General features: G+C 49.5%; 4 protein-coding genes across 4 annotated transcripts; 2 read left to right on the forward strand and 2 right to left on the reverse strand.

Annotated features, from left to right (window-relative positions):
* Positions 1–752: 752 nt before the first annotated feature.
* On the forward strand, positions 753–4,074 carry VAM6 (putative vacuolar morphogenesis protein AvaB; the record flags this gene model as incomplete). The annotated part of the gene is made up of 4 exons (XM_041695080.1): positions 753–3,270; positions 3,323–3,431; positions 3,481–3,963; positions 4,026–4,074. 4 exons carry the CDS (start codon positions 753–755, stop codon positions 4,072–4,074), a joined length of 3,159 nt encoding a protein of 1,052 aa, XP_041560846.1.
* A 250-nt stretch (positions 4,075–4,324) lies between these two features.
* Positions 4,325–4,639, reverse strand: APUU_70231A (uncharacterized protein; the record flags this gene model as incomplete). Its single annotated transcript, XM_041695081.1, has 1 exon — positions 4,325–4,639. One exon carries the CDS (start codon positions 4,637–4,639, stop codon positions 4,325–4,327), a length of 315 nt encoding a protein of 104 aa, XP_041560847.1.
* A 364-nt stretch (positions 4,640–5,003) lies between these two features.
* Positions 5,004–7,457, forward strand: APUU_70232S (uncharacterized protein; the record flags this gene model as incomplete). Its single annotated transcript, XM_041695082.1, has 1 exon — positions 5,004–7,457. One exon carries the CDS (start codon positions 5,004–5,006, stop codon positions 7,455–7,457), a length of 2,454 nt encoding a protein of 817 aa, XP_041560848.1.
* A 611-nt stretch (positions 7,458–8,068) lies between these two features.
* APUU_70233A (uncharacterized protein) lies at positions 8,069–9,026 on the reverse strand (the record flags this gene model as incomplete). Its single annotated transcript, XM_041695083.1, has 3 exons — positions 8,069–8,269; positions 8,353–8,772; positions 8,856–9,026. The coding sequence occupies 3 exons, from the start codon at positions 9,024–9,026 to the stop codon at positions 8,069–8,071; spliced, it is 792 nt and encodes a 263-aa protein (XP_041560849.1).
* Positions 9,027–11,587: the final 2,561 nt, after the last annotated feature.

The following is an 11,587-nucleotide window of genomic DNA, read 5'->3' on the forward strand; positions in this document are numbered from 1 at the left end:
ATCTCAATACTCGATCATCGCTTATATGTTCTTCGGTTCTGAGACTTTTTGAATGCAAGTTGGTGCCCTTATGTGCCGTCACTATTGGAGGCTGCGCCTTCTTTAATTCATGCGAGGTATGAGTGTTGGGCTTTCGCAGAGTTATTCTATACTGTCATTGTTATGCTCGTCTCTTCCATCTCTCCTCCCTCTCATTGTGAAAAGCCTGGGTTCGGTTCGAAGTCATACTTTCTTCTCTCCTCTTCCCCTATTTTATACATTCTGGTCGGTAACATCATTAGATGATTATACTATATTACGAAGTGAAAGGCGTTCGCTCATTTTGTCACTCTTGCATGTTTCCCCTCGCCGTTGGAGGAGTTTGATAGTTGGGCATGGAATCAGTCCCTTTTAGTACATTGGAAAACTCATGTAAATAGATAGAACTTGAATGAAACATATATCAAAGTGCACAGCTTCAGCTAAATTAACTCTCATAAATTGTCTATACAATTTTCAATTCTCGTGGTGGTGGTAACTACGTACCTACCAACTGACGCTGTCACATGAGCCGGCACCACTCAGCATTGTGATGATCTCCTGCTTGGCGGCAGAGCGCCGAAGCTCAGAACACCCGAAACAACGCCCCAACATGATGAGCTGCTCTGGAAGCTGCGCTTTCTAATCCCTGTCACCTACACACTGGACATGACTCGATCTTATTGCTCTAAAGGTCAAAGGGCGCGACGACCATCATAGCTCGCAGCCCAGCCATGCTATCCGCATTCACTGCTCGGCCTCTCGTCGAGCTCAAACCACGAGACAAATCCCGGATCGAATCGGTTCTCGCATACGGCGACCGAGTCCTTGTCGGACTGAACAATGGAAGTCTCCGAATTTACCGAGTTAACGAAGTCGAATGCGATGCGCATCCTCCCACGGAGAACGACGGCCATGACCATGACGCAACCGACACGAGTGCTCAGCCAACACAGAACGGCGAAAATGGGACAAACGATGTGACACAAAAGACGAAAGTGAAGCAGACGGATCTTCTGCGTGAATTGGAGAAGTTCTCCAGGTATAAGATTGAGCAGCTGGCTTTGATCAAGGAGGCGAAGCTGCTGGTCTCCTTGTCGGGCGGATACGTTTCGATTCATGACCTGCAGTCCTATGAACTCCAAGAACAGCTCACGCGGACCAAGGGCGCGGCAGCATTTGCCGTAACGTCAAATATTGTCAATGATCTCGAAACCGGTGTTCCGTCGATCGTGTCGCGCCTTGCGGTGGCGGTTAAGAGGAAGATATTGCTATGGTCATGGCTGGATATGGAGTTGGATAATGATACGGCAGAGCTGACCCTCGTCAGTGGTATAAAGACTCTTACTTGGATTTCTGGAACAAGGCTGGTAGCCGGGCTAGGCTCAAACTTTGTGTTGGTGGATATTGAGACGAAGACCGTTACCGATCTCGCAGGGCCGGGGAGCATTGGCGGCCTTGGAGGACAGGAAACTGGGCGTCTTGCGGGCGTTGGAGTCGCCAGTATGAGTTATATGGGACTAGGTGGTTCTGCACCCAAACCGCTTGCCACACGACTTAGTGAGGGCCAGGTATTGCTGGCTAAGGATATCAACACACAGTTTACGGACATCGATGGCAACCCGTTAGGCCGGCGACAGATCCCGTGGAGCAATGCGCCTACTGATATCGGTTATTCGTACCCGTTCTTATTAGCACTGCATGATCCTTCGAAGGGAATATTAGAGGTTCGGAATCCGGAAACACTGTCATTGCTTCAGTCCATCTCATTGCCGTCCGCAAACACAATGCATATCGCTCAACCTACAATAAGTCTTGCGCATGCCGGCAAAGGATTTCTTGTTGCGAGTGACCGGATTATATGGAGGATGGAGGCGCTGGGTTACGACAGCCAAATCGATTCGCTTGTGGAAAAAGGATACCTTGACGAAGCCGTTAGCCTCGCTGGCATGCTCGAGGATGCGCTTCTTAAGGACAAGGAAGGCCGAATACGAGAGATCAAACTCGAAAAGGCCCAAGGTTTATTCGGTCTACGGAAGTATCTCGAATCGATGGAGCTATTCACAGAGGTGTCTGCACCACCAGAGACCGTCATTCGACTTTATCCTAGGATTATTGCAGGCAACCTCACATCTATCAACGAAGAGCAGGATGAGTTAGAAGGAAGCACGACTGAGAGTCAGATTAAACTCCCCGACGGTCACGCTCACACCGAGGGAAGCCATTCAGAAGAGTCGCCCGTCAAGGCTTTGAATCATACGCCATCAATGATGTCGTTCCTTCGAAACCGGGATGAAGGAAGTGGTAGTGAGTCGGGCAGTATCCGTGGAAAGCCAGCGGAAGATGCACGCGATGAGAAGCCTTTAACTGGGAAGGACCTTAAACTTGCGGTTCGTGAACTACAGGCGTATCTTGCCGACGTACGAAGGCGGTTCCAGCGATTCCTTAATCCAGACGGCTCTCTGAAAATCGATCCACAAACAACTGCGGCAGATGATGAATTTACAGATTCTGTCATGAAATTACTGGACGTGACGAAGGATGATGTAGATTACGATTTCGGAGAGCAGCTCCGCGAGAAGGCAAAACTTGTCGATACAACCCTATTCAGGGTTTACATGTATGCCACGCCTTCTCTTGCAGGCTCGCTCTTCCGGATTGCCAACTTTTGTGATCCGGAAGTAGTCATGGAGAAGCTTGAAGAGACAGGCCGCCACAACGATCTTATTGACTTCTTATATGGGAAGAAAATGCACCGCCAAGCTCTTGAACTCCTCAGGAAGTTCGGCCAATCTGACGCTGAAGAAGAAACGGCGCCGCAGCTACATGGTCCAAAGAGGATGGTTGCTTATCTACAGCATCTCCCTCCAGAGCATATCGACCTTATTCTTGAATTTGCGAAATGGCCTGCCCAGGAAGATCCTGAACTTGGCATGGAAATATTCCTTGCGGATACCGAAAATGCGGAAACACTGCCCCGGCAGAAAGTACTTGGTTTTCTGCAGGAAATCGACATCAAATTGGCTGTTCGGTATATTGAACATGTCATTGGAGAACTGAATGATTTGACTCCCGACATACATCAAAAGCTTGTGGTTCTGTATTTGGATCGTTTACAGAAACATCAAGACCATCAGAACGAATTTGCAAACGAGGAGGACTCTCTTGAGTGGCGGGAGAAATTCATCACTATGCTGAGAACAAGCGATCAATATTCTCCGTCCAAGATTTTAGGTCGCCTGGATCGTGACGGTAAGTCCATCTCTTATCTTCTACGAGGACTCCATACTAACTAGCAAAATAGACCCAGAGTTTTTCGAGGCTCGCGCAATCCTTTTTAGCAAGATGGGCCAACACAGGCAAGCACTAGAGATTTATGTATTCAAGCTGGAAGATTATGACAAAGCAGAAGAGTACGTTGTATTTTGTCTGCATCATATGACTGCATGCTAACATTAATAGATACTGTAACCATCTTCACAAGACAGAAGATACACCAGCGCCAAGCGGGGCAGCAGGAGAATATTCCGCACTTGCTCCGTCTGATGATGAACCCTCTATATACTTAACATTGCTGTCCTTGTATCTAACTCCGCCTCACGGGTACAAGCCACAATATGGCCCAGCTCTTGATATCCTAGCCAAACACGGATCTCGACTGCCCGCCAATTCCGCGCTGGAGTTGATTCCCGAATCTCTCCCGGTCCATGAGCTCGAATTTTATTTCAAAGGCCGAATGCGCGCTGCCAATACAATTTTGAATGAGAGCCGAATCACAGCCAACCTGCTCAAAGTCCAAACGATAAAGACACGCGCACAGCTTCTGCTCGGTGAAGGTACGGACGGGCGATCATCAAGATCCAGACATGTTACCGTTACCGAAGAACGGGTTTGCAGTGTCTGTCACAAGAGAATTGGCGGTAGTGTGATAAACGTTTTTCCTGAGTAAGTGCCCGCCCGTTGGATTATTGTTGGAATTAGTCGGCCAGTTGCTAACGGATCTGCAGTAATACTGTTGTACATCTAGGCTGTGCCAGTCGCATGTCCGCTTCGTAATCGTATCGTGATTTCGGTAAATAGATTCGAGTTTTGTTGATATGTCGCATTGATTCATTTGAGAGCGTCTCTTGCATTTTCTTTATTGTCCAGTTCAAGATAGGCCTTGGTGTGGGATGGGGGATATTTCGTTTTTGATACCCAGGGATAGTAAGATTATCCAAGGATTCAATATATTCAGTTTCAATTAAGTTAGCATGATACAGCCTATTCCATGGCCTCCTCAATGGTCTGTGTAGTTGTTCTCTTTTCAAGCATCATCCTCGACAACCTCCTCTCCGTAATTTTCTTCCTCCTTGGCTTCTTCCTTGGACAATTGACGGCCTTGCGCCTCAGCAGATTTCTTGTCCTCCTCCATACGTTCGGTCAGGAACACATTGATATCATTTTGTAGCACAGGGGCGAGTTTTCTGAGTTCTGCGAGGTATGCGACTTTGACTTTCACGTTGTCGTCGGAGGGGTTCGGTGTGGCTGAGTGGATAGTGTGCTCGAATGTGCGGTCCAGCTGCGGCGATGTATACGCGGCCTGGAGGCGATTCGACCGGGGGTCCGTGAATGGTGCCATGCTGAAATCCTTGCGTCGCTAGTTGAAGTCTCTGTCTTTTTGCAGTTATCGTTGGCGAGAAGAGAAGACGGGGGGAGAAATTGCTGGCGGGGCGGACAGCGAACTAGCAGCGGGACTACTAGTGGTACTGAGGCCCAAGTGCGTTGCGGAGCGATGGACGATCGACAAGAATAATGATCGTCTTTCTTGGACGCTTCTCAGGCTACTGCGTTTATCTCACTACTCTAATGCACTGAATAGATCCCCAAGAGAGCGTCCAGCGCGACGATGACTGCGGAGTAAAAGAGCATCTCTGCCGTCGACACCCCTCGATTACATACACAGCCTCACCTCTAACCACATTCTCTCCCGCCCCGACCCGGAAATGCTGCGCTCGCCCGTCACCGTCTCCCCAGAGCGCTCTGCCTCTCGATCACCGCTCCCACCTCGCCGCTCTGTCGATGACGAATTGGACCGTCCGGGCTCCTCTGGAAGTGATGCCTCGTCGGTGATTTCAAATGCGACCGCCATCTCTGTGCCCCAGACCAACACATACCAGCCCGGGACCTCCTCCCCTCGATCCGCCGTCCGGACACCACCCGCCGCCAACAACGGAGCCTCAGGGCGCCTCCCCACCTCCTTCATGCCGCACCCTGATCCGTCGAGCAGAAAACCGTCAGGACGAGTCCATCCGCCGGATCTGCACAAGCGCTCGCGTCACCACTCGCAGGGCTTTTTCGAACCATCCCTCCCCACCGCTTCCTTGTCGGACGCGACGCTTTCGGCCTCGAGAATAGCAGCTCAGGCTGCTATGCTCAGCCAGCACCCGTCCTCAACAGTTCAACTTCCTCCAAATCGAACAACGGATGATGGATCAGTGTCGCCCCCTCCCCCGCTTCCTGCTTCACAGCCCCCGAGACCTGGGTCAGCTTCAGGCCAGCCACAACAACAGAGTATTGGACATGGCGTAGGCCAGGCCGCTGCGACGACAGCAGCGAACCATGTGTTTCCGCGAATACCGCCGCCGGGGATGGAAGCTCACACTTATGAGCGCGAGCATAAGCACAAGAGCGAAAAGTCCAAGATAAAGCTGTTCTCGAAGCCGAAGCATATTGGTATCAGTCGTGATAAGGATGTGAAAGACAAAGGGCTGCCGTCTCCAAACAAGATCCCCGGTCTAACACGGATTGTCAGCGCATCTACGACAAGTCTAGCGGATACCTTCCCCTCAAATAACTCGTCTATGTACAATCTGTCAAACGCCTCGGCAAGTACCGTTGTACCCGCTGATAAGCCACCGGTCCCTGAAAAAGATGGGGTAAAGGAGAAGGAAAAGGACAAAACGCACAAACATCATTTTTTGTCACGGCAAAAGCTGAAGTTGAAAGATTTGAAGGATAGAGATGATCATTTCAACCTTCCGCTCTCGTCTGCGGCGAGTAATTCTAGACCATCAGATCCCAATGCTCCCCAGTCGCTATATTCTTTTACGCCGGCTTCACCAAGTGCCGCTACCACTTCTTTCAGCAAGTCTGTCGGTGGATTGGACCTATTGCACGGCGGCCGGGCGCTCCGTGACAAGAAAAAGGAAGAAAAGGCGTTGCAGGCAGAGGCGGAACCGCCTGAATGGTTAGCAAATTCAACCATGGCTGGGGCAGTTTCTGGCGGGTTCGCAGGCCCGTCGTCGCTAGGAAGCACAGGAGGGATTCTCGCTGAAGCTGCTTTACGAGAGACATTACAAGGCTTCGGTCTCCACAATATGAGCCCCGAAGATGCTTGGGACTTCTTAAAAGCGAAGCTGCTGGTGATATTTGACGGTGAAGATGTGCGCATTGCTATTGAGGACCTCAATAAGTTGGTTCTCATCCACATACAGCGCTGTGTGCAAAGACGTATGCCCACGGCTATCGTTGATGATCTACGTGAACTGCTGGAGGCAGGATTTGCTACCTTAAATCATACACTAAATGGCGTACCCGATGAGAAATTGATACCTCATCTCGTACAGATCTGGATGCTGGTGTTTGGCACCATTCTTCCATTTATCCAAGCTGTTTTCCTTCCCCTGGATCTTGAATTCAAGGGGTGTGGGTCGGTCATGAACTCGCGAGAAGCAAAAGAGTTCTGGAGTATTGCGTTAGACGGAGAGTATCCTGGTTGCGAGCTTGAAGTTCGCAACCTCGTCCTCATCGCCTTCCGTGACATGGTCGTCATCAACCGATATGATAGCCTCAAAGCTACGTTTTCTCGCCTAAGCTTGGACAGCATCAAACTCGGAACCTCTGCCCTCAGCATTACAACTAAAAGCAGCAGTAACAGTGGCCGACCTGGTACTGCTGCATCACTTGATGGCGGGTTCGGCAGCTACAGTTCTCAGTCATCTGCCTTCCTCAACACCGCAGGAAGCCTCTCTTCTGATTCACCGGACTACAACCGTAGTCGCGCTACATCCAACACTTCGTCCAACCCAGACCAGCTCATTTTCCAGTCTTTCTCTTCTCCGTCACAACGGCCAACAGTCATCCACCGAACGAATAACACAGACACCTCACATGTCATTACCGAGACCGTTGGTCGCATGCTCCAATGCGTAAGCGTCCTTGCAAGTGTCCAAACAAACGACGCCCCACAGGAAAGAATCGAAACGCTCAGCAAAGACCTTAAGCACAATTGGCTTGGACGTGCCCGAACCGGACGAGATAGACGAGGATTCGTAGGAGCGAAAATTCGCCCACCTATCGTTGCGCGCACAAGTGACGACTCAACGACAGATAAGGACACCAATTCCATGAACGGGGACACGTTGAGCTTGCCTCGTCAGGAACTGAGTGTTTTATGATAACTGCTTTTTTGTTGGTTGGTTGCTTCGTTGTTGTCTGGCACAAAACGGGGTTCTGGTTCCTACTCTTTCTTACCCATGGATATGCGTTGCAGGATTATCATTCTTATTTCAAGTTTTGTTTGGGTCGGAACGGTGGTTTCTTGGATTCAGGAGTGACTACTGACTCGGGAATGTTGCTGGTGTTCTTTGCGTGTACGGGTAGGTTACTAGGGGACATCATTACTTTCTTCAATTGAACTGATTTGCAATCAAATCCGATGTCTGCTCCAGTTTCCCCTAATCTACTGACCGAATATTGAGGAATCTGCACCTAACCTCGGCAGTCCTCATGCGTCAAGTTAATACGTGTATGCTGCAAATCCATTCCAAACCATATATCAACCCAGCCAGTTGGCTTCGTAACGAATTCAATCAACCTTTGGCTACTCCTCAGGCCAACTCCATGTATTCCTGATCCCAGCAACACCAGAAACACCAACAACAGCTCTCCCGGGATCCTAAGCAGGTAAACAAAAACACACCAAGCAAGAAAAAAAAGAAAGGCGTAGAAAACAGCCGCGCGAGATAAGCAGTTGCTTAGGCAGTGTGAGTAGTAAATAGATGCAAATTCACTTCTCATCACCACCATTAGCAGCGGCACCATTAGCAGCACCATTAAGCTGCTTGCTCAACTCCTTGAATTTCTTCTGCAGCGCTGCAGCGGGGTACTTCGCGCCGCCGTCTTGGATAATCGCTTCGGTGATGCGATGCCACTTCTCGCCTTCAAATTTCTCTTCGACTTCTTTCTTGATACGCATGAGGCGCGCCTCCTGCAGTATTAATCATACCAGTTAGCATTGGATATAATGAGAGAAGGAAAGACGGGACGGGACAGAGAGAGATAGAGACATACATCCTCCTCACTGATCCCCACAAAGTTGGCCTTCATGGTCGTGTACCTCATTCTAAGCGTAGATCCGCCAACTTTGATGTTCGTGGCCTCGACAAAGATCTTGTTTATCTCGGTCCATGGACGGTTCTCCTCATCGCGGAGGCGCAAGATCATGCGGTCCTCCGGGCCCGCCGCGGCAAGACTAGCTGGGATGGAAGGGAGGGTTGCGCGAGAAGGTGTAGTGGCATTACCAGGGGTAGAAGGCTCGCCATCTTCAGTGCTGCCGCTGTCCTTCTTGGTCTTCTTGCTTGGTGTTGTGGTGGCTGAGCCTGCTGGTTTGCGGCCACGCTTGCGCGGGGTGACAGTTGCGCTCTTGTCAGTGGGGGTGTTTGCTGCCTTGTTGGCTGCTAAGGCTGGTGCCTTGGTTGGGGTGAGATTGTCCTTAATATTGGTTAGTCCGAGTACTTCCCTTCCAGGTGTATGTCCCTGTTTGTGTTTGTGTTTCACTGTCTAGGATGACTTACTTCCATCGTTTCTTCAGTTTTGATCGGGGATGGATATTGGTCGTTTTCCTCGGTCTTCATGGCTGCGTTATTGGCCTTTGCAATTTTCTTGCCTTTGGGTGAGTTTATGGGTGTAAATCTGTTGGAGTAGGAGGTGCTGGCTGTAGTATCAGAGTCAGTGTCGTAGTACATACTTATGGGAACAACCGCCGTGCACGAGGAGCTGGTATTTCATTTGACTTGCCAGAATTGAGAATCCAGCTGGACCAAGATGAGAAGAGATGATATAAAAATTCAAGAGGGACAACAATTGGGTCTTATGTCCTTACCTGGAAGAATAGGTGATGAACACACTAGAGTAGTGCAGTGTTATTCACCAGATTGAGAGAATTGAAGATGTCTAAGTGTTTAGGCTTCAGGGTTTGCCTAAAGTCGCCAGCATTGTTTCATGTCGCACTCTCACTTGGTTCTGTCCCTTGGGTATAGCATATTTTCACTGAGTGTGCAATTCTTACGTTCACAATTATACTGAACTTGCGGCAGATGCTATCTAGATAGGGGTACTACTGTGCTATTCGAGACAGTTCCCGGGCATGAGTGCTAGATAGAAGAGTAGGTAAGAGCGAAATTTGTACTCCAAACAGTAATAGCTTCTTATTAGCTATAAAGAAATAGATAAATCATTCACATGGTTCGCTCATGTTCCTATTCCACGCCTGCTGCCTACTTCTGCTCCCACTCGTTGGGATCGGCATATACATCGGAGGGGATATGGAAAACTGGCAGTAGTTCCATGCCATCATGTAGTTCACATTGAAGGTCGGTACCTAGACAGATCCGAAAGCAGGTGAATCTCTGATTCTCTTCTGATTGTATAATAACTAACCATCTATCTATACTTCGGTCAGCATTTTTCAAGGTGGGTGATTGGAGCACTCGTTTGACAGATCAACAGCGCTCTATAGGCAATGGATGGATGCTTGCGTGCTTCCTCGTGTCCCGTTGGCTGCTCAACAATTCGATTCTCGACTAAAAAAAGAAAGTGAAGCGGGATTCCTTCGACTTTCCACCCAATGGCCGCAACCCATGGAAACAGCGCTATCGACGCCGGTGTCCAGTCCAGTTGTCATGCCGAGAAACTGGAGGTGACCGCTGGACGCTGGTCCTCAATCCAGATCGTCGGCTGGATTTCAAACTGTTTTTCGGGGTTCCCTTTTTCAACCCGGCGAACCGTTCGCGAAGTTGACTTGGCGGTTCTGCTCCCTCTACCTTGACAATTTGAATGGTTTCATCCCAGTTTGTCGCACCATATCTGCCCGAGTTCACTCAATCGATTGTCAGAAAAAAGGAAATGAACACGAGATGGAAAAAGTACCTGCACGAGCCCAATGCATCGGCAACTCTTATACAACGAGCAAACTAGTGGAAAATATTATTCGTCGCTTTCGCCCCATCGTACTTAGCTGCATTTACTTCGTTGAACCTCGCGATCAGCGATTCGTGTAACAGGGGTCCAGAATTTCAGATGGTCTAGTCTCTGTTCCGCCCATCCTCCCAATTTTCTTTCTCTAAGAATTCATGTCCTTGGCATATGTCGAACAAGAATTCAGCGGCAGTGTTTGGTGCCTGGTATCGGTGAACAGGTCCGGTTATAGAGCATTGGCAACGGGAGGCAAAATAGTATTATGGATTGCTAGTCTAGCTTTGTACTTCCTTCCTGTCGTGGAAGTTGTAGAGAAACTCACCGGGGATGCGAACTGGGGGAAGGAGAGTCCGCGGCACGAGCAGAGCGGGTCGTGAGTTGAGACTTGTATTGGATAGGGCATGGGTTAGGGGTCGCAGCCCTTGCTCCAGAATTCCAGATGGAAGCCTGATCACTTGTCAACCAAGCAAGGAGATGCCCAAAGAATAAAGATATCAGGGGAAACCAGAAAGTAGGTCACCTCATACTCTTTTGTGGGGAGGGTTCCTGGGCTATAGGCTTGGGATTGTACCAAAGCGTAGCCATATTTCTTTCTCTGCTCATAAGATGATCAGTCCAGCTGGGGAAGATGAAGCTGATAAAACCATTCTAAATCCGCCTTGCGCAGGCTGATGATCGTCTGGATGAAAAGCACGGAAAGGCACGCATGCATCGTGGGGCGACGAGGCAGGCAGATGCTGCAGAGAAGAGGAAAAAACATCCAGACTGGGCGTCACCTGTCAACAAGATCACATTACCTTCCAGCACAACAAACACTGTCAGCCTCACCCAGGCATCAACCCATAAGCCAGCTGAAGAACAACCATCGACGACCCGGTTAATTTCCGGTCTCTCGCTGACATTCTAGTGCCAACAAGTCAAGGCTGGGTCATCTGCTTATAACAGGCTGCCGTGTCTGGCATCTTCATTTGATGAGACATCCATTCGCACCGGCTTCTGTTTTTTTCTTCTTTCTTTTAGCACTCACCATCTCTTCAGCTTCGTTACATACACTTGATCTCACTGCTATCCCAGGTCTTATGGAAGCTTTCCACCCCCCAAGAGCTCAGGCTAACACACCGCTAGAACGCCTATCCTTCAGCCAATAGACCAGACACGTAATAATAAAGCAAGGCGGATCGGGAGCTATTTGAAGTGCGTCACTTCCAGAGATCTCTTTTCTTCGTCTCTGTTTGTCTTCCTTTCCTTTTCACTCAACGCTTCACTTGCTTCCGCTCCCCACACGCTTACGGTGCCTCCCGTATTCAACTCTCCGCTATCAGCGCCCCTC

The sequence above is a fragment of the Aspergillus puulaauensis genome, chromosome 7 (assembly GCF_016861865.1).
Source record: "Aspergillus puulaauensis MK2 DNA, chromosome 7, nearly complete sequence".
Classification (NCBI taxonomy): Eukaryota; Fungi; Ascomycota; class Eurotiomycetes; order Eurotiales; family Aspergillaceae; genus Aspergillus; species Aspergillus puulaauensis.